Source organism: Urocampus carinirostris, chromosome 15 (assembly GCF_059441175.1).
Source record: "Urocampus carinirostris isolate Australia breed hairy pipefish chromosome 15, RoL_Ucar_1.0, whole genome shotgun sequence".
NCBI lineage: Eukaryota > Metazoa > Chordata > Actinopteri > Syngnathiformes > Syngnathidae > Urocampus > Urocampus carinirostris.
Window position 1 is genome coordinate 36,443,413 of NC_142363.1, and position 25,400 is coordinate 36,468,812.

Here is a 25,400-nt window from a genome sequence, read left to right on the forward strand (position 1 = left end):
GCACATCCCGGAAGTGGACTGAACGAGAACAGGAAGAAGAAAGAAGGAGAAAGTACCCCGTTTCCTACCCGATACTCTCCCTACGCCCAATCCTTCTCTATTTGTCGACGGTAAGCTTTATTCAGTGACAATCATTTCAGTTTCGTTCTAACTGTATTTTCAAAACGCTCATTAGCGGAATCTTCTTGTCGTCGTGCTCCGTCCTTTGTCATTGTTGCTAGGCGGCTAGCTGAACGGCTACACGCTAACAACAAAGGTGGCAGGTGCTTCCGAGCCTCGACATTTATGTACTCTCATTTGTATAAAATGTTTCATTTTCGTGTTTTAATGTAGCTCAGTTTGAAACCAGACAGCGTTGATTGGTCTAAAACACGTCGTAATGAGGTCCAAATGAATAACGGCCATGTATTACACAGGAACAAATCATTTTCTTGTTGGGGGATTGCTGTGAGAAGAACAAATGGACATTAGTAGATGGAAAGTTAGAGAGAGAGAGAGATGGAAAGTTAGAGAGAGAGAGAGATGGAAAGTTAGAGAGAGAGAGAGAGGTGGAAAGTGTGAGACAGAGAGAGAAAGAGAGATGGAAAGTGAGCGAGAGAGATAAAAAGTGAGTGAGAGAGGGAGAGAGAAATATAGATAAGTAAGAGAGAGCGAAAGAGATAGAAAATAAGAGTTGGAAAGAGATGAAAGTGAGAGAGAGAGAGATGGTAAGTGAGAAAGGTAGAAAGTGAGAGAGATTAAAAGTTAGAGAAAGAGAAATAGAGAACAAAAGTGAGTGAGAGAGAGAGATAGAGAGATATGTAAAGTGAAAGAGAAATAGATAAAGAGAGAGAGATGGAAAATGACAGTTGGAAAGGGAGATGAAAGTGAGACGGAGATAGAAAGAAAGAGAGGGAGAGATGGGCAGTGAAAGAGAGAAAGAGAGAGCTGGAAAGTGAGCGAGAGTGAGAGAAAGAGAGATGGAACGTGAGAGAGAGAGAGAGATAAAAAGTGAGGGAGAGAGAAATATAGATAAGTAAGAGAGAGCAAAAGAGATAGAAAATAAGAGTTGGAAAGAGATGAAAGTGAGAGAGAGAGATGGACAGTGAGAGAGAGAGAGATGGTAAGTGAGAAAGGTAGAAAGTGAGAGAGATTAAGAATAGAATAGAATAGAATATACCTTTATTGTCATTGTTACAAATGGGCTAACATATTGTGACAACGAAATTGGGCATGACACTCCAGTTTTACACATTCAAGTGAGGTATGAGCAAGAAGATAAAGGAACAGAGAAGATAATGTTATAAGACAAGGGGGATAAGGCTATAGTTATAATTGACATGGTATTTACACAAGAAATGTCGGCATGTGGGATGTTACATACAAGGTTGTCGTGATAACGTCGGTATCGTGACGGTTGTGCAATATTGCATTTGGTGCAAAGTCATCATAGTGCAAAAATAGTCAGCATGAAACAGGAAATGGTCAGACATTGTGCAATTTGAGCATTAAACGTAGTGCAGTCGACATGTGCAAGAACAAGACATGAGTAACATTATATTCGTATGAGGTAGTGTTTGTTTTTTTTTTTGTTTTTTTTGTTTTTTGTTAGAGAAAGAGAAATAAAGAACAAAAGTGAGTGAGAGAGAGAGAGAGATATGTAAAGTGAGAGAGAAATAGATAGATAAAGAGATGAGTGTGTGAGAAAGAGAGAGAGATGGAAAATGAGAGTTGGAAAGAGAGATGAAAGAGAGAGGGAGAGATGGACAGTGAAAGAGAGAAAGAGAGAGCTGGAAAGTGAGAGAGAGAGAGAGAGACGGAAAATTAGAGAGAGAGAGAGATGGAAAGTTAGAGAGAGAGATAAAGTGAGTGAGAAAGAGATAGAGACAGACAGACTGGCATTCATTGTCTAGGTACAATTTAGACCAGCCAATTCACCTGCCATGCAGGTTTTTGGAATGTGGGAGGAAACCGGAGTGCCCGAAGGAAACCCACGCAAGTACGGGGAGAACATGCAAACTCCACACGGGAAATATTTGATCCCATGACTTCAGAACTGTGCTGCACACGCGCTAACCACTCAGCTGCTGTGCCGCCCATGTTTTATATGTACACACCCCCGCGACCCCACAGAGGATAAGCGGTGCAGATGATGGATAGAATAATATATATAAATATGTATTTATATAGGGCAGCACGGCGGAACAGTGGTTAGCGTGTGTGCCGCACAGTTCTGAGGCCATGAGATCGAACCTTCCATGGAAAGTGAAAGAGAGAGAAGGAAAGTGAGAGAGAGAGATGGAAAGTAAGAGATAGAAAGCGAGAGGGTTTCCGTCCAACCTGGTGTGACATGTTGTTATAAGTATAAAACAGCCCTTCCTTCTGCAAAATCAGCCCATTTTTCAAAGGTGATTGCGGCACAAAAGAATAACCCCAAAACCCTTGGCTGTACAAATAAACTTGACTTGACTACTGTGACGCACTACTCTATCTATTGGTTCTGGTCCTGAGGCTTAAATGATGCTAAAGGGAGAAGCAAAAACCGAAGAAGAAAAGAAATCCGGTCCAGTTCCTGTGTCCCCATCCGCTCTTGAAAATTCTTATTTTTTTTTTTCTCTTTGATTTTACAGGGCAGCGACAGCTCGGTCCCGGAGGGCAGGTGGAAACATGGATGCCGAAAATGACGCGGTCCGTGAGTCACTTCATGAGTCAAACGATTCCACTTTAGTGTCTGCTTGTATATGTTTTTGCTAGCGGGCGCGGCCCGTCAAAGTCCACTTTTTATTGACTCTTCCTTTTTGTGTCATACAGCAATTTTCTTTTGTCACTTTGCCCACGAAAGAGTCACAAATCCTGTTATGAGTGACTCCGTTTGGCCCTATTTTTCAAAACAAGCCAAACTTTCATTATTTGGCAATTTCTACCCTCACTATGTACAGCAGGGGACTTCAACTCCATGGACTCTAAGCCACTGTTCTTAAAAGTCCAAAATATCGAGAAATAAAGTGAAAATAAATCAACCCCTGATAAATGAAGCCGTCATTTGCACGGGCTGCACTTCCGTCCAAGGGATAGTGTGTATTATTTGACCACTAGATGTCGCTTTATTGTGTCGTGCAACCCAAAACCAGTGCTGAAAAGAACAAACTACAAGGACCTCAAGTGAGAAAACGACAACGTTTTTCTTTTTTCTGCCCGGCCTTTTATAAAAAAGTAAAATAGAATATATGAATAGATAGATAGATACTTTATTCATCCCCGTAGGGAAATTCACACTTTCAGCAGTCTCCTTTGTTGTTTATTAACAGATTAACAGGATGGCGTTGGGGTGCTGTGTTGTAGTTTAGCAACAGCGGAGTGGATGGCAAAAGTTCGACGTCCCTGCGGCAGATTTGTGCCCAGGGTTACACCACCTCGTGTTCACGTAGATAGCGAGTTTGCCTCCTCTCCGCTTCCCGCAGGCTTTTGTGTGTCTGTCTAACAGCGCTGAAGCAGGGTAGCTCCACGTTAGTGTCCGGGATGCTAGACGTGAGCCACTTTTCCGTAAAACACAGGGAGAACACAATAGGGGGAAAAGGGAATTTAAAAAAAAAAAACAAAAAGGAGGAAAACAATTAAAAGATTTGTGGGGGGAAAGGAAATAGGAAAAAAAGACAAAGAAGAAAGAGAAAATGCAGATGAAAAAGAGCTCCATCTAAGTGAGGCTAATATGATGTAAAATAAATGCAAATTTCTCAACCTGCGAGTATTTTGAAACACGGATGTTTGTTTCATGGTACATGTCATTCTGCTTATTTTTAAATTATTTTAGAATTTTTTTTAAATAGGAGTCGCCTAATAACACACACTGTCCCTTTAGACTTTCATATTAAGGCCCAGGCCTCAAACTATCACCCAGCGGGCTGCGAATTTGAGACCCCCGATGTTTATGACAAAAAAAAAAGGAATCTGTTTATTTCTAGGATTTTAATGAAGTCGCGACCGGAACCGAACACGTACGCATTGTAAGACAACAGACTGAAATTATGGTCTTATACATATATACAAAATTTTTTGGGAGTTTTGCTCATTTAGTTGTCCATATAGAGCAACTAAATCCCAATATACAACATGGATATACATTGAAATCGTATAACTGACCAATTTGTCTTCCACTGTTCTTGTTCATAAATCAACTAAAAAAATGAATGTGAATAACAAGTGGAAAGGCCTGTAGCCATCCATGACTTCAACCATTCTACATCAACAATGAACTATAATCAAAAAACAATTGATATGGACAGCTACCATAACATTCATCAATAAATTCTTTTTTCAGAAACTATCAAAACTTGAAACACACACACCTTTAATGTATTCGCCATCAGTAAATGGTTTTCCGTGCTTTGATATGCAGTGAGCAATGTGATAGCTTGCTTCACTGGTGGCGTTTGTAGCAGTTACAAATGTTTTCAGGGTCTGTGTTTGTTTGCCATACCTGTACACAGCGCGTTTTAATGCCTCCGCCTTGAATTCATGTTCATATTTCGTCTCGTAATGACGCTTAACACTTGACGTGCGAGGTACAACGCTCTCGAGGCATAATGCACAAACGGTCATTTTTTTGCACAAAGCCTCTGTCATCCGTCCACGCTGGCTGAAAAGAACGAGATTTTTTCGCTGGAGGAGCTGTTGTGATTCGTTCATTTATCGGACGCCGGTGTTTCTGTGAGTGTGTTAAAACACAGATATTTCCTCCCCTGCGAGGCGTGGCCAGACACGCTCACACACAGAGCAGAGGAGGAGGGGCGCTACCGTAAAGCCTCTTAATAACACAGCGCAGCAACTGAAAACGTCTGAATTTCACCTAAAAATCTCTCATCTCATCTCATTATCTGCACCGCTTATCCTCAGTAGGGTCGCGGGGGTGCTGGAGCCCATCCCAGCAATCATCGGGCAGTGGGCAAGGGACACCCTCAACTGGCTGCCAGCCAATCGCAGGGCACACAGGGACAGACAACTCGCTCGCTCATTCACAGCTAGGGACAATTTGTGCCCGGAGGAAACCCACGCAAGCACAGGGAGAACATACAAACTCCACACAGGAAGTCCGGTAGCTGGATTTGAACCCACACAGGAGGTTCCCAAGAACTGTATACTAACTAACTAACTATATTATTTTGCCATGCGCTCGCGTGCCATAGGTTGCCGACCTATAGGGTATTGTTAACTATTTTATGGGCCTTTGTGGTAGATGGTTTAGCAATTCCTGGAGAGAGGAAGCCACGTCATACATGAAGTCAAGTCCCATTTATTTATATTGATCTTAATCACAAAATGTCTCAAAGTGCACGGGCCACGACGACACCATCCCCTGATCTTAAACAGACATGATGGCAAGGAAAACCTCAGCAGAGGAATATAAGAAAGCTTGAGAAGGGGCCTCAATCATCGAACAACATAAATCCAATGCAATCTTTTGGACCTTAAGTTTTTTGTGGGCAGGAACGGCAAGGGGCCAACGGCAGCACGGAGCAGCACCAGGAGGACGGCACTAGGATGCGATCCAGGGGGGCCCCGACGGGCCCCGAGCAAAACGGGCGGCCCCCCTCGGCCGGGCCCCCCTCGGCCGGCGCGGTGGCGGAAGCGGACGAGGAAGACGAGGACGAGTTGACCCTCAAGTACGGCGCCAAACACGTCATCATGCTCTTCGTGCCGGTCACGCTCTGCATGGCCGTGGTGGTGGCCACCATCAAGTCCATCGGCTTCTACACCCAAAACGACGGACAGAGGCTGTGAGTTTCCACCAGACGGTGGCTCGCCTTAGATTCATGCAAAAAATCGTGCATCGTTTTTGCATTAAATCTACATATATTCCGAGAATGTAAGAGCAACACGCAGGGTTTGTACTTGTGCCTTGAAAATGCTTGAATTTTAATGTTGCGTTTGAATTTTGGGTTCAGTGCTTAAAATTGTTGCCATGTGTCTTGGGAGTCTGGCTCAAAATGAAAAGAAATGGGGGAGAAATGACGTTGACAGGCCTGCTCCCTGTCATTATGGTGTTGTTGCGTGAAGCGCCACTGCCTCCTATTGGTCTTACCCAAGCGGACAGCTCTATTTAGAAAACCGTCTCTTTTGGCTCGGCTCACTGAGAAAAAAACGGTTCTTCTAGCTCGCAAATGGCTCCTCAGTGATATATTATCTGTAATAATACAAGATGATGCACCGAATTATATAGTATTTAGTCATTTCATATGTTTTCAGGGGATCCCAGACAAACACATGAAATAGAAGTTAAAATAGTTACAGATCTACAAAAGATACTTATCAATTTTACACACTGAACAGATTTAAAGTCAAACAACACAAAGTCCCTGAAATTCAAAAACATTAACATAAAATTAAAAATATGAACTCAACAAAATGCAAAAAAAAAAATGACTCTTTACAATTCTGTTTTTAACCAATTTAGACCAAGATCTTCTGAAAAACGCCCAAACATAAAAAAATTAAATATATAAAACAAAAAGCAAAAGTTTGGCAGTTAATTGAAGGATTGACAGATTGAAAGCACTCTGCTTCGGAGCAGTCATTGAAATGAGTCAAAATGTAGCTCCTTTTTCTGCTTTTTATACAAACATGACTTTTCTTTCTTATTTTTGGTGTTCAACTCCATTATTAGCCAACACCTATAGAGTCCTTTTCGTCTTTCTAAACAATTGCAACGTAACGGAGCTGCGTGCGCATTGACGGCAGAATTCACGTCAGTTTATAGCAGCCTGTTGACACAAAAAGATCATAGATAGGAACAGCGCACAATAGCACAAAATATGTGTTAGCGGCAAGATACCATTTTTTTTTGAGTCATCCAATCAAAAGCAAACCTTTTTTTGTTCTGCGCCAGATCTTTCCTTTAAAGGTAATGGAAAAATGATAAAAAGGATCTTCAAAGTGCTTGAAAAATGCTTGAATTTGTCCACGATTCAAGTCAAGTCCTTTAGTGTTACCTGTGGTATTCCGCAGGGTTCAGTACTCGGCCCCCTTCTTTTCAGCATTGACATGCTTCCATGAGGTGATATTATTCGCAAGTATAACATCAGTTTCCATGGCTACGCAGACGACACTCGACTATATCTTCCGATGGAGGAATCTGCCACACTAAATTGTGGAAATTTGGAGACCTGCCTCACTGAGATAAAAGAGTGGATGGCACTCAAATTCTTGCGCCTTAACTCTGAAAAGACCGAAATGTTAGTTATTGGTCCATCTAAATGCCGTGACCTGTACATTGACGAATGTAATATCACCCAGAGTGACTCAGTCAAAAATTTAGGCGTCACATCTGTCCTTCTAAACACACGTTAAGAATATGACTAGAACCGCTTTCTTCCGTCTTCGCAACATTGCTAAAATTCGCCCTATGCTGTCTCAGTCGGATGCGGAGATTATAATTCATCTCGTCTCGATGACTGTAATGCACTACTCTCCGGTCTCCCGAAGTCCAGAATCAAGAGTCTTCAGCTGGTACAAAATGCCGCAGCCAGGCTTTTAACCAAGACAAGAAAGTTGGATCACATGACCCTGATTTTAGCTAACCTTCGTTGGCTCCCTGTTAGCTTAAGATGTGATTTGAAGGTTATGTTGGTATTATACAAAATCTTATATGGACTTGCTCCCTCATATCTTTCCAATTTAATCTCCCCCTATGTTCCGTTCCGAAGCCTTCGCTCTAAAAACGCTGATCTTTTAGTGATCCCAAGAGCCAAGAAGAAATCTACAAGTTGTAGAGCGTTCTCCATCCGGGCCCCGGTGCTGTGGAACGCTCTTCTCGAGAAGACGAGAACTAATGCCGGGCTCTCTGTTTTGATCTAGTCGCAATCTTAGCATCTGATTTCAACAGGCCGTGGAAAAAAACGCTATCCTTGTTATATTTCTCACACGTAAGTGAAAGGACGGATCGGCATCGAATAGGAGTCACTCCATCTGTCGAAGTTCAGGGCTGCGTTTGACCAGACGTTGGGACTATGAGCCATGCAGTGAGCAAAGTGATAGCTTGCTTCACTGGTGGCGTTTGTAGCAGTGACAAATGTTTCTCAGCGACATTTTCCCGGCCAAGGCGGCAAAAATGACGTCTTTGGATGTTTTCCCACAATCCCCTTAGGATCTACACGCCGTTCCCGGAGGACACGGAGACGGTGGGCCAACGGGCGCTCAACTCCATCCTCAACGCCTCCATCATGATCACTGTCATCATCGTCATGACCCTCGTACTCGTGCTCCTCTACAAGTACCGATGCTACAGGGTGCGCCAGTCTTCTTCTTTGGTTTCCTTTCTTTCTCCGTTTTTATTTTGAGCTCGATTGACTCAATGAAATCGCAATCGGAGTTCTTTTTAGGTCGTTGGTTTTTGAAATCCCATTCTGCTAAAAGTGAACGTCCGACTCATCTTCTTTTTTTCTCTTAGGTGATCCAAGGCTGGCTTTTCATCTCTTCATTGCTGCTGCTCTTCTTCTTCTCCTACATTTACCTCAAGTAAGGCCGCGTCTCGTCGGCACGACGTCGCGCCTTTTTACGGATGCGATTCCCCTCCCCGCCAGGGAGGTGCTCAAGACCTACAACGCGGCCATGGACTTCGTGACGTTGGCGCTTGTGATGTGGAACTTTGGCGTGGTGGGCATGATATGCATCCACTGGAAGGGGCCCCTTCGCCTCCAGCAGGGCTACCTCATCATGATCAGCGCCCTCATGGCGCTGGTCTTCATCAAGTACCTGCCCGAGTGGACCGCCTGGCTCATCCTGGCCGTCATCTCCGTCTACGGTGAGCCGATCCCGGTCGGTCGAGAATCGAGAAATCGGGATTATCGATATGCCGTACGCACCGGAGATAGTCCACGATCCGTCCGGGGATTTTTTAACGAACCCTCACGAAACGTCTTCAAGTCATACTGCTCTGTTACCTACGGGAAAACGGCAACTGCTGACGTATAGAGATAGATAGATAGATACTTTATTCATCACTGTAGGGAAATTCACACTTCTAGCAGTATCCTTTTGTTGTTAAATAACAGATTAACAGGATGGTCTCGGGGTGCTGTGTTGTAATTTAGCCACAGCGGAGTGGATGACGTCACACGCTAGGCCAAAAGTTGGACGTCCCTGCAGCAGATGGAAATGTTTGTGTCCAGGGTTACACCGCCTCCTGTCCACGTAGATAGCGAGTCCGCCTCTTCTTGTTGTAGAAATTGGAGGTCCGATAATCGAGAGAAAGTCTTCTCATAAGTGGATAAAAGAAATAGACAGAGAGCCAGCCTCGTTACGGAGGGAGATGTCACTTTATTGATGCGTCAATAAAGATCTCACAGAGCTAGGAACATGACAATGTATTTAAAGCTGGTAGTGACGATTAGGCTTCGATTGAGTACACCCCAAAAGGCGGTCCTGTATCACGTATCAAGTACAGAGCGTCCCGTCCCTTGCACGCTATCTTCAAGGAAACTTAATGTCTGCCAAGAGTATCTTCAAGGATGTCTACCCGACCTTTTCCCACAAACGTAAGCAAGTCTTTCTAAATTTCCACATGTATGCTAATCCATTCTACATTTGCAAGTGTATTTGCCACAACATATCCCCCCCTTTTTTTTTTTTTTTCTTCTGTTACCTTATCCCCCCTTTTGGGAGTTTATACTCCCATTTTGAATGGAAATTAAAATTGAAAATCAATACAGAGTAGTGGCAAAGTATTACAAATCATAGATATCAATACACGGACAGAGTTTACGCGAATCGAAAATAAAATAAAATTCTGGCGGTCAGCCTGCTGTGATCATTCTAACTTTCATTGTTCATGTTTCATTTACAAAAACCCCCAACACTCCAAACATCTGACCCATGCACTAACCCCCCCTTCATTTATCTTTATCCGTACACACTGGATTATACACGCGGACCGTCGACGGTTGATCGGTACGTGATAAAGGTAAATGAATAAATGAACTGATAAGTGAGTGATAACAAATTTCGGTAACAGTCGTCGATACATTCCAAGATGAGTGCATGACTGGATAGTGATATCCACATTGGCCTTTGGCCTGACCCCCGTGAACAATTTGAAGACCATGCATTGTCGTATTCGTCAACGGGTGCCGTGAAGTCAGATGTTGGAGTGAGTGTTCATCCCAGCAGGCATCACGCTCAGTTTCCATGCAGCCAAAAACCCGGAAGCGACGATGCATCCTGACCATCCCAGACAGCAGCTTGCTCCCCGGCAGTGTGACATACCAACAAAAGAATCACAATCAGAAACCAATATATTTGCTGCTGTTATTCCTAGTGCTATATAGTGTGTTGCGTGTTTAACAATAGTGCTAATTGATATCGTATTCAGTCCAGATCATCATATGTGTCTCTTTCCGCAGATGCTCCATTTTTTATTATAATGTAGACTGACTATCAACGTTGCCAGATAAAATTCAAGGTGTTGAATTTAGTTGAGTCATCTGTCCTTCCTCACTAAGGAATAGGCTTGGATACTTAATCACTAACCGTGCTCATTGAGCTTCTGCCACCCTAGTATTAGCCACTACTGTCATTTGTTCTCCAAAAGTCTTAAGAATTCCTCTTTCAAGAATAGGTATGGCACAACAAACACATAATTATTACGACAGTTAGTACAAGAATTTCCCCCTTCGCTAACATACCACCCCAGTACCCAAATGTAGACGAGAACCAACCAAAAGAGATACTGTTCTTTTCAGTATTTACTGTCACTTCATTGCTCAACTCACGAATCTTTGACAGTGCTTTTGTGAAGCTTCCTGCTTCGGATGTATTTAAAGGTATATAAGTACAGCATTCCTCCTATATCATATGACACACGCCTCCTTTACTGGCTAAGAGAAAATCGCTTTGCTCTCCTACTGCACTAAAGGCCTCGTTAGTGTAATTAACAAAACGTTGCTGGTTGTAATAAATGTAATTAATCCATTCTGCGTTCTTATTCGGAGTTATCCAGATACATATCGATTCTAATCCAGACTTAATTTCATCCCTAGCTTTAAATTCCTCTGGAACTCCTCTCGGTTGTCCGATGGTATCTAGCTATACACGTCTACCCGGAACATATGTTTTCTTTACTGCGGCCAAATGTCAACAAAAATATTTCATTCAATTACCTTTTCCCCTTTACATTCCTTCCCTTTGTCACTTGCATGTCCCCCTCTTCTCTTTTCCTCAACGCCTACTTTCTTTTCCCCTTTTTACCTTCTTTTACTAACTTTTATCTTTCTGTATTTGTAACTTCCTTACTTGCTCTGCCAACAATCCATTTTCTACATAACTTTCCCTTCTCCTACGCCCTCTAACACTTTAGCCCATGGGAAATTGACATATAACCATCCCACTTATTTATTCATTTATTTATTTATTTTTCTTTCCAAACCAATTCAATCTACTATCTTAGCTTCACCTACTTAATGTGAAAATGACGTGCATTGATCTACAATGTTCCATCTTACTCATTTTTATTCGACTCAATGAATTTTTCCTCCATATTCAATGAAAAGAAAGTATTTACTCACGCTTTTCCACTACTTTCGTACAACAATGCTTCTATCTCAAATTAATCCATCCCAATTCACTCAATTGGATTTTTCCTCGTCTTCACATTCCTTAATTCTCCAATTTTGAACTGAAAACCGGAATAGGTTAACTTTTTTCTTTTTGATATTATTCTATCCTTCCTTGCTGTTATTCTGGCATTAACATAATCTAAAGCACCTAAAATAACCAAAAATAATTTTTCTAGACTTTTCACTTCTAAATTCATCGTTTTCCAACTGAAAAAACATTTATTTTTCTGGGAACTCCATAGGCTCTCGGACGTTATGTTGCACACCCTTAGCGTCAAAACGATTTCTAAAAAAAATGAACGTTTTCGATTCCTAACGAGACGTGCTATCGGTTCTATCTAAAACAATACATTTTAAACCGTCTACCTCTTTAAAAACGTTTTTCTCGTCTCAATGAGCACTGTATTGTTCCCTTTTTCCTTTTCCTTCGATATTTTTCTGTTAATCCTTTCAGTTACGTGGGCCGATTAAACGCTGGACAACCATATAGACAAGAAAGATAAGAATACAGGAAAGAATACAAACACTTACAACATTGAACAAACACAAAACATATGACAAGACAGAGGGCCCACAAAAATTTAAGTTAATTAGTCAAATTAAGTCAGTGCACATTGAGGCCATGTGCCTACACAACTACCGAGTTAGGGTTATGGTTTTCCTCTTCTACACAATCTCCCGAATTTTACGTACTGGCCGTGCACTCATTTTTGGCTGTCGGCGTTGTAACCTCACTCTTCAGTGCTGTCGCCGTGGGTGTAGGTTTTTCTGGACTTTGGCGTGTCGGTACCCTTCTCGCCTGTATCGTCACATTAAGGTTTAGCATATTATCCGTCACTTTAGTCTGTACTGTCGTTAACACATTTGGTTTCTGGTAGTCCATCGGCACTCCGACTGGTTGCACGTCTTTATATTTATTTTAAGTGAAAATCAAAATCCCCACTATAAGATGCCCTATCCATTTTGAGCATTCTATCCCAAAATTCTAACTAGAAGATAAACAATTTATATTTATTTTTATTTATTCCCCTCGAGGCAGATGACCAGGATAGATTGTTAAATTGTCAATTTAACCCAAGAAAAGACGTTTTTATTGTTATGATTCACTCTTTGTTTTGCCTTTTATAAAAATCATAACCTATATATGATCTCTTCAGTAAGTAAACTTGTTCAAAATAACAGTATTTTGCAAAGAAAGCAGGTATTTCACGCTCAAAGTGAATGATTTTGCCAAAAATGAAAAATACCATCCCAAAATGTTCTCAATGTGGGCGATTTGCTAATGGTGAATGGTTATCTTAATTGATTTTTGTTAATCAATTTGACAAACATTGTAAATTTTGTAATATTACAACATTTCTTCTGTGTAATATTTTTCTATCCGTCCAAATTTCGTAATTTGAATCTCAAAAAACAGTTATATGGAGAGCTTATTCAGAAGACAATTTTTCATCAATTTCGGAAAAAACTAGGTTTTAACTTATTTTTACGGAATGTCTCAACTTCCCCCCTGAGTTAAAACCTAAGTTCACAATCTATGTCTCTCTTTCGTCTGACTCATCCCATAATACTCGGAATTTCAGTAATTCAAACTTGTCTTCTATCGCAATTGCACTATTCATACACGTCCTTCTACTCAATCAAGGAAGCAAGGTTTAGGGCGCTCTGAGGAGAGGGATGACTGAGTATGGGCGCCAAGAGTGGACTGAGTGTGTGATCGCGGCCACTGTGTTGTGCGGTGCAGAGACGATTCAGTTTTATTAAGACGACAGCAGTGCGCGTTTGTGTGCGTCGTCGTATCGATACTAATAACTAAATGGAGTGGAATGGAACTATGACGACTATAACATGAAACCAAACGAGACGTCACGCTCTATAGAGAATTTATCGACCTATTTCATCATCGCCTACAATCAGCTCAAAAATTTTTTTTTTTTTTTTTTTCCAACATTCTGCTTCTTAAAAAGAACCTAAAAAGAAATCCGTCATTAAAAGCGCAATTAACCACCAGTCCATCGTCCCAAAAACAATGGTTCTAAGTCAAGGGTGGGCAAACTTTTGGCGTCACGAGCCTGGGGACACATCCAGTTTTCCTCATTTACAGTTATGATGTTATATTTCATTGTATTTATTTCATGTTTATCTATTTTGTGTATCTGTATGAACCCCTACTGAACACCAGCATACCTTCAGGGCAATTGCAGTTGATTCAACAAGGTTCGTTTGCTTTCGGAACGGACTAATCCCGTTTCAATCCAATTGATTCAAATTGATAATGTGTTTCGATTTACAATAGTTCCATCATTCCATATTTACTGCTAGAACCAATTAAACTTATAAGTAGAGGTACATCTGTGTCATTGTAGCTGTGCACGTATGTAGTATTTCTGTCATGTCCAGCATGGTCGCCGTGGCGACCGTCTAATTTGCGAGTGTCCTTCTCAAGGGCTTGCCCGTTCTGAGTAAAAGCCTGTTTTATGAGTATTCCTAGTTTGAGTTCCTGTTTGCCTGTAAGCCAGTTGCTGTTTTGTTTATTCCCTAAGCGTTGGACAACTTTGCTGAATAAAGTAACTGGTCGTTAAGCGATTGAGTTCAGGTCCGGTCTGCACTTAACTCAACCATTCCTGCAGTAGTATCTTATAATATTTACAAAATAAGATTCTGTAATATTTTCGAAGTCTGTTGTAGTATTTTTGAAGGATTTTTTTTTTTTAGTAGCGCTAGTATTAATGCCGTTGTAGTTTTGTAGCAGTATTCTTGCAGAATTTCTGTAGTTGGTCTTTTTAGAATTATAGCCGTACCATATACTATGTCCCGTTTTCCAAGCTCTATATTCCGTTTTCTAGTAATTTCATAGAATTTCTGTAGTAGGATTTACATTATCGTAATACTTTACCATCCCATTTCTTGTTCTCCTTTGGTTTACTGCACATGAATGGCTGGATTAAACCCTAGAGGTTTAATTCTGACCCAATTGTGGAAAAATGTATTTGATAATGTTACTTCCGGCGCCGTCACGAATGGCAGCCACTCCAGCAGCTCCCGTGTTATTTTCGCTACTTTTGTGATTTATTTATTTGTTTACTTATTTTTGCTTACTTTATCAGTGCCTTGCAACACTTGGATTACTTTCTTTTTAAACTATTCTGTATAATTATCTTGTATTATACACTCAGTGTTTTCATTTCACCATGTACCTGTGTCCCAGATGCATCATTCATGCTGGGGACGCAAACTTTTCCTTTAAATTGTCATTATCATTTAATTCCTCGTTAACAAAGATCAACGCATTGCAAGCTTCATCGTTACTCTGTATTGCTGTATGAGATTTTATTTTTCTGCACGCCGATCTTAGCTAATGAGATCTCGTCGCTTCGAGATTACGTCATTGCTGTTGGTAATTGGTTAAGTCAGTCTTTTTCATTGGACAAAACTGCTTTTTTCTCAATTTATTGAAGAGAGCCAGCTCATGCCCTTTTTGCACTTAACTTGGTATTTAGTTCTGTAGTTATTTATTTTTAATTGATGTAGTGTACTATGTCTTTGTTTTAAAATACCATATTGAATCGTTAGTTTTGTGATACTGTTTAGTATACCTCTAGGGCACAGGTGTCAAAGAGGCTGCAGGTTGAATTATGAAACCCAGGTGCCTTGAACAAAGACACTGTTCTGTATTTCTTTCGCTTTCTCTCTACTTTATTTTGCTCTCTCTTCATTTTCTCTTTTTTTTTCTCTTTCTCTCTATTTTGCTTTCCCCTTCTCTCTTCCTCTATCTTTTTCTTTCTCTCTCTCTCTTCCACCCCTTTTCTCCCACTCTGTCTCTGTCTCTTTCACTCTCTGTGTCTCTCTTTTTCTCTTTCTTTTGAATCTACCAGTCAGGCCCCCGACAGAATGTTTGTTCTATCGTGTGGCCCCCGAGTTCAAATGACTTTGACACCCTTGCTCCAGGGGCATTTCTCTATTACCGTATTACTGTCGTAGTATTTTTACGGTACTTTCATTTAGCGATTTTAATTTTCACTGTGTGACGTTTTGAGTGTCGAGCGACTTAGAATTCGACTCCCTCCCGCCGTCACTTATGACTGCTGAGGCTCATTTTGTCTGTCATTTTGTCTCAAATTATTGATTCAAAACCTGATGCAAGCCAAGTTATTTTGTGAAAATGTCAAAAATTCCTACAACTGAAGATACTTACGTATTTACTTTTAGCACAGGCGCTGGGCAATGGAGCAAAATGCGCATGTCCTGTTTATAGTCCCTAACACTTACCCAATCAAAACATTTGAGTTTCTTTGCTACAGCTTCTGGATAAAACGTTCGTTCTCGGTTAAGGTTTTTTCCCGCGAGTTTTTATTAGAAATGTCTTGATAGTGAACCTAAATCGTTTAATTAGCTTTCTTATAAAGTATTTTTAGCAATTTACATCCAAAGCAGGGACCGCTGGTGTGACTACGTGACTGTAAACTAGAGTAATAATTAGAAGAAAATAGTGCTTCTTTGGGCACTGTGACTCTCCTTATTTATCCTGTTCAGCACTTTTACTTCGGTTGCACTCCACAGTGCAAAGACATCTTTGGGTCAATGTATACACACTGTCCCTTTAAAAGATTTCGAGTGCATGTTTCTTATGGCACCATATTTTAAGAATTATATTTTACACATTTTCGTCATATCTCACATTTTTTCTCTTTTCCTGTAATATTTTTGATTTTGGTACTTTCGAGCTTCCATACCTCAGGGCCAGTGAGCCCTTCATGAGGTAAAATGTACTTGTACTTCCCAAATCCTCAACCGTTTTGGCATGTTATACAGTAGTGTCACACTTAACCGGGCCGCTGTCTCTAGGATGCGTCATGGTCTGCAACTGCAGCGTCGCTTTTTGGATCTCCGGTTGCACTCTCGGACCCACAATTTCCATTCGCCGCTGCGATCTCTCGAGCTCTGCTCCTTGTAACAATCATATCAGACAATTTATTATCACACACAGCTTTGTCATCCACATTTTGTTTTCCTAATTTTAACGTTACTGCCCTGTTGATCTTGCTTGGTCTCGTTGACGGTGGCAGCGTGAGCCGTGGTACAGTGGTTCAGATGGTACCCTTTTGAGCTGCCCTCGACCTGGACTGCGGCCAGCGTTGCCCTCACGACGGTGTACGGTCCCTCACGCCTCGGATGGTTCCTCTTTCGTTGAAACCTTGTTGTAGATGAGATCCCCTGGGACGTCTTTTCAAATGGTTGTTTGACCTTGGGCTCTTGTCTCTTAACCAGCCAGTAGATGACAGCCGTCAATTGTCCCATACAGTCTCTCAGTTCAGTTTGTAGTGTTTTGTAGTTGCTCAAGTGGCGGCCCCTTATAGGGACCTCCCAGATGCGGCGCTGGTCTGCCTGTTAGCATTTCATGCGGTGTTAAATGCGTGATCCAATGAGTTTGCATGCGATAACTCATCAGCGCTAACTGTAGCGCATCCCCTCAGTCGAGCCTAGTACTCACAAAGATCTTGTTTATCTTTGATTTTAATATTCCATTTACTCTTTTCCACCATCCCTTGACTTTGTTGATAAACCTCACCGAACCGTTGTTTAATGTGTAGTTTTTGTAAGATGCCCTTCACGACCTTTTGAACAAATGTTATCCGAGCTTATTTCTGACGGTATGCCAAATCGCGGAATAACTTCTCTAATCAAAAACCTAATTACTGTTCCCGCACCTAGATCTTTTGATGGCACTGCTCCTATTATTCCTACTACTCCTATTATTATTATTCTCTCCTGTAAATACGGAGACCAGTAACCTTGTTTTTTCAGCTATTTCACACCCCCCCTTGCATAATATTTTTAAATTGTGCACTTGTATCTGATATAAAGTCAAAGGTATTCCCCTGTTACCTATTCTCCTTAATAATCCTCCTGATGCTCCTGCATCTGGAGACACATCACCGTTTTCCTGGAAAGCAGATTCAAAATACAATTTTAGCAGTATTTCTGTGTTAAAGATAAAATAATTCACAATCCAAACGTATCAATATTCCTCAGATTTGTAAACACTACGTCAATCAACAAGATTCTAGCGTGATTCAATGCAGACTCGTGTTGTTCGTTATCACCGCCTCGTCGACGGCCTTGGCCGTCTGGCTCAGTCCATCGTGACGTTCCACTCGCAATCCGCTGCAGGAATGTGCCATGAGCTTTATCAGTGCCACACTGACCTTGGCGCCCAGTTGTCTACCTCTTTCTCCTCGAAACTGGCTGCAATCAGTTCAGATTGCCCCCTGCTCACTGTTTGAGGACAGCCTGGATGTGCTCCAGTGTCCCCACGACCCTGCTGTAGACAAGCGGCGCAGACAACGGATGAGTGAACGTCTTTGTTTGTTTTTTGCCATCTTCAGCCCTTTTCAACAGTCCGTCTGACTTCTGAATCCTGTTAAATCGGTTATGTTTACAAACTCGGATGTTTAGTCTAGGTTAAATGACCATGAAGAGATCACCTAAGCAATTAAATTCTTAAATTTGTCATGGTCTTCCTCAAGATCGAGTAATCTGCCCCTCATTGTCTTTTGAAAATACTTGCCAAATTGTTTCCTCAATTTACCCAAACTATACTTATCACGTTTATCGGAACAAGATCCCACAAATCAAAAGGCCACACGCAAACGGAGCACTTGACGAATTAAGTAATCCCTCCACTTTTTTTTTTTTTCCATACAGTAAAGGAGCGAAAGACGGGGGAAAGACGGGGGTGGGGCGGGAATATACACGGTTGAGCTCAACTCACACAGAGCGAAAGACGGGGGAAAGACGGAGAGTGGTGGGGGTAAGCAAAACACTCTAAAGCACATACAAGACCGTAAAACGTAGAATAAGCAGTCACTCCATCACTCATCCATGCTTCCTTAACTCCTCTCCCAACGCCAAACAACACAAAAAACAAAAAAGACAAAAAGAAACACAGGCTCTCCTAGCCCTTAAACAGTTAAGTATAAATCACCCGCGCACACTCACTCAGGCGGCCGGGGGAAAAACCGAACCGAACAGAACACACACCCACATACAGAGAGACACACGCACAATTAACGCCAGCTGGCACACACACCAACATTTCCGAATGAGACATCTCCCAGACTGAAAACATGTCAGCAATTCTCACACATTCTTTGTATCGCTTGTTTCTATGCGAATATATCTTAATAATACAACATCTGATTACTGCTCATTTTTCTAACGTCGGTATAACCTTTCAGATTGTAGAAAATGGCGAGGTTCCATGCACCACACTTTTTCTTAAGTGCAAGGTTACATTTCCCTCCCAAATCATCAATCGACTAGGGAAACACATAAAACATGCCCCGTATTAACAATACATAGATCGTCTACTCTCGAACTGTCACTTCAGCAAATGACGACGTCTTATCACAGCTTTACACAGATCTCAAGACAATCATAAATATACAAATACCGACGCCGCTGCACCATTTTATCCAGGTAAAATTAGCCTTTTTTCCTTTTTCAAGCAGCCTACGTCCCAAAACAGACAGGATTCTTTGAGCTCAGAACCCCGTCGGACATAAAAATCTCAACTCAGTCTATATATCTCATCCGTCCGAACTTGGGCCTGACTATAGACGGAAAATCCCACGTGCACGAATTTTCATAATTTAGCTCCGACGTCACAGGCTCCCGTCCCCCCACGAATCTCCACAAGCAAACCGAAGTAAGGAGAGAAAAAAATCTTCCTTACCTCAACCGCTCATTCGAGACCGTTCCACTGAGAAGTCTTTTCCCTTTTCTTTTTTACTTAATTAGTGCCAATCCACGTTGCGGCGCCAAATGTTGTAGAAATTGGAGGTCCGATAATCGAGAGAAAGTCTTCTCATAAGTGGATAAAAGAAATAGACAGAGAGCCAGCCTCGTTACGGAGGGAGATGTCACTTTATTGATGCGTCAATAAAGATCTCACAGAGCTAGGAACATGACAATGTATTTAAAGCTGGTAGTGACGATTAGGCTTCGATTGAGTACACCCCAAAAGGCGGTCCTGTATCACGTATCAAGTACAGAGCGTCCCGTCCCTTGCACGCTATCTTCAAGGAAACTTAATGTCTGCCAAGAGTATCTTCAAGGATGTCTACCCGACCTTTTCCCACAAACGTAAGCAAGTCTTTCTAAATTTCCACATGTATGCAAATCCATTCTACATTTGCAAGTGTATTTGCCACAACATTCTCCGCTTCCCGCAGGCTTTCATGTCTCTGTCTAACAGTGCTGAAGCCGGGTAGCTCCACGTTAGCGTTTGGGATGCTGGACTTGAGCCACGTTTCTGTAAAACATAGCAAACTGCACTCCCTGTGCGCTTTGATGTTTTTCACCAACACAGTCAGTTCGTCGGTCTTATTCGGTAGAGAGTTCACATTTTCCATGATCACGGACGGTACCGAAGGCTTATAACGCCGCTTAGCTAGCTCTGGGTCTCCATCCATGATTTCTTCAGGGCAATGTGTTGATTCCTCGAATAAATGCATTTTTGTGCGTTAAAACCCATAACGATGGGATAGAAAGTCATGCAAAGTGTAGTTGTCAAACGGGACGAAAAACAGCAAAGATAGAAGCAGACACTTAAAACAATAAAACACAAAAAGAGCGAAATGACAAGGAGCTGCTGCAAAGGCTGGCGATCGCGGCGGCGCCTATGATGCCCAATGACGCATCACTAGTGAGGAGACGCACCACCCTTGCTTTTGGCCCCTGACTCGCGTCTTCTTTCTTTTTTTTCAGATCTGCTGGCCGTGTTGTGCCCCAAAGGCCCGCTGAGGATCCTGGTGGAGACGGCCCAGGAGAGGAACGAGCCCATTTTTCCCGCCCTCATCTATTCGTGTACGACCGCTTTTTACACAACACTGCACCACCGCGGCATTCACGAATCGATGAACATTTATTTTATGAATCGTTAACAAAAATAGAATCGGCTCAAACTCGGGCTTATCTTTTTCTATAATCAAACTTTTTCCCATAAAGAAAATAGTTTAAGCCCCAGTGTGTAACATTTGATCACTAGATGGCACTGTGTGGTCTGGTACAAACGAGAGCCCACGATACACGGCAAAGCGTGGCAGCAGGATGCTGGACAAACACGCCACCGACCTAAGAGGGGATTCCACCCTGTCATAGAAATACCAAACTATCCACCTATGATTTCAAAAAAGAAAAACAATTGACATTGATATGATCGTTCAGGTAATGTATTCAAATCAATGGGAAAAAATGGGGTTAAAGAGCCTCATGGCATGAAATAAATAGGACAAAGGGCAATCACTTTCATAGTTATTTCTACAATTATAACTTACCATCTTATTTCTATGTCGTTACAATGCTATTATCTGGTTAGTCATTGGACAGATAGGCTTTCAAAAAAAACAAAAACTTTTGCAAAAAAATTGAAAGGAGCCAGCACTGGCCTTTTCTATCACAGACACAGGCATGTCTGGACAAGTGCGCTGAGCTGTTAGTGGCTCCGCCCCCGGTTGCTTAGCCAATCAGAAGGGGGAGGAGTAGGAGCAAATCTCTGCAGCATGAGACTTGCTCACCGGCTTGTCTAAAATGAATAGAAATGCCGATACCGATATCTGTCAAATACCCCAAATATCGGTGCCGGCGATCGGCCGGTCGACCTCCAACGCATTCATTTTTTTCTCATATTAGCAGCACATCGAGAGGACTCAATAATTGCAATAAAAAAACAGGAAATGTAGGCTAAAAAGGATTTCATTTTTACATCATGGATTTTTTTACAATGTGAAAATGTTTTGCAGTCGAAAAAAATTCAAAAGAAAAACGAGAAGGTCTAAATTCGGGGGCTTCGACTTCCCATGTCGTCGCGTAAACATCATTATTCCCCAAATGACTACGTTGCTCCTTTTCTTCTAAATATAAACGTGTGAAGCCACCGTCTTCGTGATTATCCCGACGGATATCCTCCGCATTCGGGTTTCTGGGTTCCTCGCTCGTGTTCTGGCAAACATTAGCGAGCGATGTTGGTGAGATGGCAGGCTGGATCGCAATGTCCACGCGTGCTTTTGGCGTGTGGGCGCAAGCCACATAAACACAGGCCCGGATTAGCAGCGCCCACGCATTCTTTCGCAAGTGTATCATTTCCAGAATGTCCGAAACGTTTTTTTTTGTTTTTTTTCCCCCCTCCCGCAGCGACCATGGTGTGGCTGGTCAACATGGCCGACGAGGCGCCAGAGAGGGCGGCGGACGACGCGACGGCGCCTCCGCAACAATCTCAAGCCGGTGAGTCCGTTCTCCTCTCTCGGGCACTTGATGAGTCAAAGTTAATCGGTACTTACTGAGTTCGTCACTGAATTACTCTATTACCTGGGAAAGTAACTTTCTGATACTTTAATAAGAAGCTGTGTGTCAAAGGATCTCACATTTTCTAGGAACATACATGTAGATGTGTTCTACAACCTTGTTCTATTTATTGCTCCTCACCAGCAACACAATTATCCCACATTAAACAATATAAAGTGATTTGAATTCATTAAACCTGAGACAACTGGTCAAATAGACATAGCCTACTGTACTTTGAGTAATCCGTTCACAAGAAGTATAACAGTATAACAATATCAAGTGACGATACAAGCCCTCTCTGTATTGTTTTGGGCTTAATGGCATAAGAACCGCATTACCCATAATGTCATTGTTACAGAGCATGCGTGATGTGTCCCCTAATGTTCACAGCTGTATGCTATGGTTTATTTGTGAGTGACGCCAACCTTAACACCCGCCCGTGTCAACACGCCTCATCTTAATTTGGTCAAAGTAACAGTGGTAAATGACCCCGTTTGTGGAAATACGTTGTATTATCCCAATACTGGTTTTGTGCAAGTACAGCCTGGCAGCACCCATCCCTCTTCAAGCTGTTTTTCTGGGCAGGTGTTTGTTACCCCACGTGAATGATGGTACGAGTTTTCAGAGTTACCAGTGGCAGGAGGAGGAACCTCCTGATTTGACTCGGATACAGCACCTTCATCACCTGGTCCCATAACACACAATCCCCCCAGCCGTTGAATTTTCCCTTCGCTTCTACTTGCTCGCAGCCCGAGTGTCCGTCGCTCTGCACAGTTCAATGTTTGTCAATAAACCGAAACAGCTTGGTGACGCCCATTTATTATTATTATTATTTTCGTCCTGCCCTGCACGCGTCATGCTAAAAACGCTGAAGCTGTTCATGCGTCACCAGGCCACTGCCACGATATGAAATGTGTGCTTGGCGAGCTTCGCAGGTCGTCTTTAGACGGGCTCTATGCAGTTTAAAATACGCCCTTCGACAAGCGGTGAGGTCAAAGGGTAGGAAACAAATGCCTGAATGCGAGACATGTTTGGGAGTCAACCGGCAGACTTTCCCCGAACGGCCTGGACGGACGTTGTCCAGTGCAGTCCATGAAGAAAAATTTCTTGGAGACGGCGAGGGCTACATTTGAGCATGTGTACGTTTATAGGGATCTTTTACAAGCTTTGGTATGCATTCTCCATGTTGACGCAGGCATTTCCGTAGGTTAGCGCTCCAGACGGAGGCGCTAACGCGCACTGTTGGGGGGGGGACGTGTCCGTAGGCAATAATCGGACAACGGAATCAATTGTTATGCCGACGATGCCCCTTTTTTGGACAGAGGCTCCGCCCACTCCGTCGGGCGACCACGGCGGCTTCACGCCGTCCTGGGTGAGCCAACAGGAGCAGCAGCTGGGCCAGATGCAGTCCACCCAGGACACCCGACGGGAAATCCAGGAAATGCCGTCCGACCGGCCTATCGTCGACGACGACGACGACGACGATGAACGTGAGTGGCCCCCTTTGGTTTTGGAACGCTATTTTAGAGGATTTTGGAACAATGCGCATGGTAGCCAGATTCCTAATTCTTAAAAGCGGATTGTCCATTAAACGATATAAAGTGATTTTAATCCATTAAACCTGAGACAACTGGTCAAGTAGACATAGCCTACTGTACTTCAAGTCATCTGTTCACAAGAAAAGTCAACAGTCAAACAATATCAAGTGACTATTGTTAGGAAAAAAACGATATTACAAATGTAGCGTTTACCAAATTGTTCGAATAAGTTATCTGACTCCATTAACCAAACACAAACTTCAGATAGCCGGCATTTTCACACGGGGGCAGATTTATTTTCTTAAAGTATTTAAGTGAATTCCATCGAATTTAGCCGAATTATTGTCAAACGTGACATTATCATGGCGACCATATTGAAGATAAAAGACCAAGAACACCCAAAAGAAGTGCTGGATACGAGAGGCTTCCCATCTTTGCTTGTTTGGAGCTATTTAGGCTACCTAGAGTCTGATTTTTTTTTTTTTAAATGCCTCACCTACCTTGCCGACTGAGATGGGCAATGCCATGAAATCCTTTTACCCCTTAAAACAGTCTAGGCCACGAGAAAATGCCAAAGGGAAAAAGCAGCAAGAGAAGGAACAAAAGAGTGCGAAAGAGAAAGAAAAGGAGAGAAAGAAAAGAGAGAGTGAGAAAGAAGTGAAAAGGAGATATAAAGTCTTAGATTTTAATATTAAAATGTACCAAATGTTCAAATGAGTTATTTGACTCCATTAACCAAACACCACCTAACAATGCGCGCTCGTTTCTTGATGGGAAAAGATGGACAAGAATAGCTGACATTTTCACACGGGGGCAGATTTCATTTCTTAAAATATTTAACTAAGTGAACTCCATCGAATTAGTCGAATTAGTGTCGTTCGAGTTTCTCTCAAGCCCCCTCTCTCGTTCTTCCTTGTTCTTCTTCCTTTCTTCCTCTGCCCACGTTTTTACCACAAGCTGGTGTGCCAGGTAAGCCCCCCCACGTGGGGTTCACCCCCTCGCCTCAATGTCTGGAGAAACTCAAAACAACACCGAGCTTTTATCTAAACAATGCCTGACGTACTGCGTCAGAGTTCTAAACAAAACATATCATTGAACTTCACCTACCCGGTGAAAATCTTCGTTGCACTCGATGAATGTAACTTACATTTAATCGTATAAAATCCTTTATAGTAAAATGTATAAAATCCTTCAAAACGAATAGAGAGAAAGTTACGTAGCTCCCGCTTTTGTCAACCTGAAGTGCGGTCGATTAGTCTCTTGGCGGGCCGAATGAAAACCCAGGGCAGGCCGTACGCCAGACACCAGTAACGAGAAGCGAGTGTCAGGCGAGGAACGGTTGACAGGCGTGCGCTGTCCTCCCACTCCACCCAGGCGGCGTGAAGCTGGGCCTGGGCGACTTCATCTTCTACAGCATGCTGGTGGGCAAAGCCTCGGCCACCGGGGACTGGAATACTACCTTGGCCTGCTTCGTGGCCATACTCATCGTAAGTGACCGCCAAAATAAAAGCAGGGGGGGGAGGGAGGCCACCGCGCCACAAAAGGCTGCTGTCTCCTCAGGGTCTGTGCCTGACTCTGCTGCTGCTGGCCATCTTTAAGAAGGCGCTGCCGGCCCTGCCCATCTCCATCTTCTTCGGCCTGGTGTTCTACTTTGCCACCGATAACTTGGTGCGACCCTTCATGGACCAGCTGGCCCTCCACCAGTTCTACGTCTAGCGAAGGAGGAGAAAAGGACTGGGTTATGTTCTGCAGCCTTTTCCCCTTTGGAGACTCGGGAACTTTTTCCTCCCGTGGTGGGACTTTGCCCCCGCCCGACATTTTTCCCGTTTTTCGGGGCGGGGATCTTCCCCGTTTTCACTTTTGTTTTGTTGACGTTGCTGTGTAAAGATGCAAACTTGCTCACTTGTTTTTTCTAATACATTGTCCAAAAAGA

The 25,400-nt window shown here is 42.6% G+C and overlaps 1 protein-coding gene across 1 annotated transcript; it reads left to right on the forward strand.

Annotated features, from left to right (window-relative positions):
- psen1 (presenilin 1) lies at positions 1-25,400 on the forward strand. The gene is made up of 11 exons (XM_088354767.1): positions 1-110; positions 2,610-2,667; positions 5,464-5,753; positions 8,120-8,261; positions 8,423-8,490; positions 8,556-8,776; positions 20,355-20,453; positions 21,780-21,869; positions 23,252-23,419; positions 24,842-24,954; positions 25,028-25,400. Exons 2-11 carry the CDS (start codon positions 2,647-2,649, stop codon positions 25,181-25,183), a joined length of 1,368 nt encoding a protein of 455 aa, XP_088210893.1. The 5' UTR covers positions 1-110; positions 2,610-2,646; the 3' UTR covers positions 25,184-25,400.

Coding starts and splice junctions, on each gene's coding strand:
- psen1 (XM_088354767.1), top strand. CDS start 2,647: ATGGATGCCGAAAATGACGCG. Junction 8,262..8,422: donor ACAAGTACCGATGCTACAGG/GTGCGCCAGTCT, acceptor TTTTTCTCTTAG/GTGATCCAAGGCTGGCTTTT. Junction 24,955..25,027: donor GCTTCGTGGCCATACTCATC/GTAAGTGACCGC, acceptor CTGTCTCCTCAG/GGTCTGTGCCTGACTCTGCT.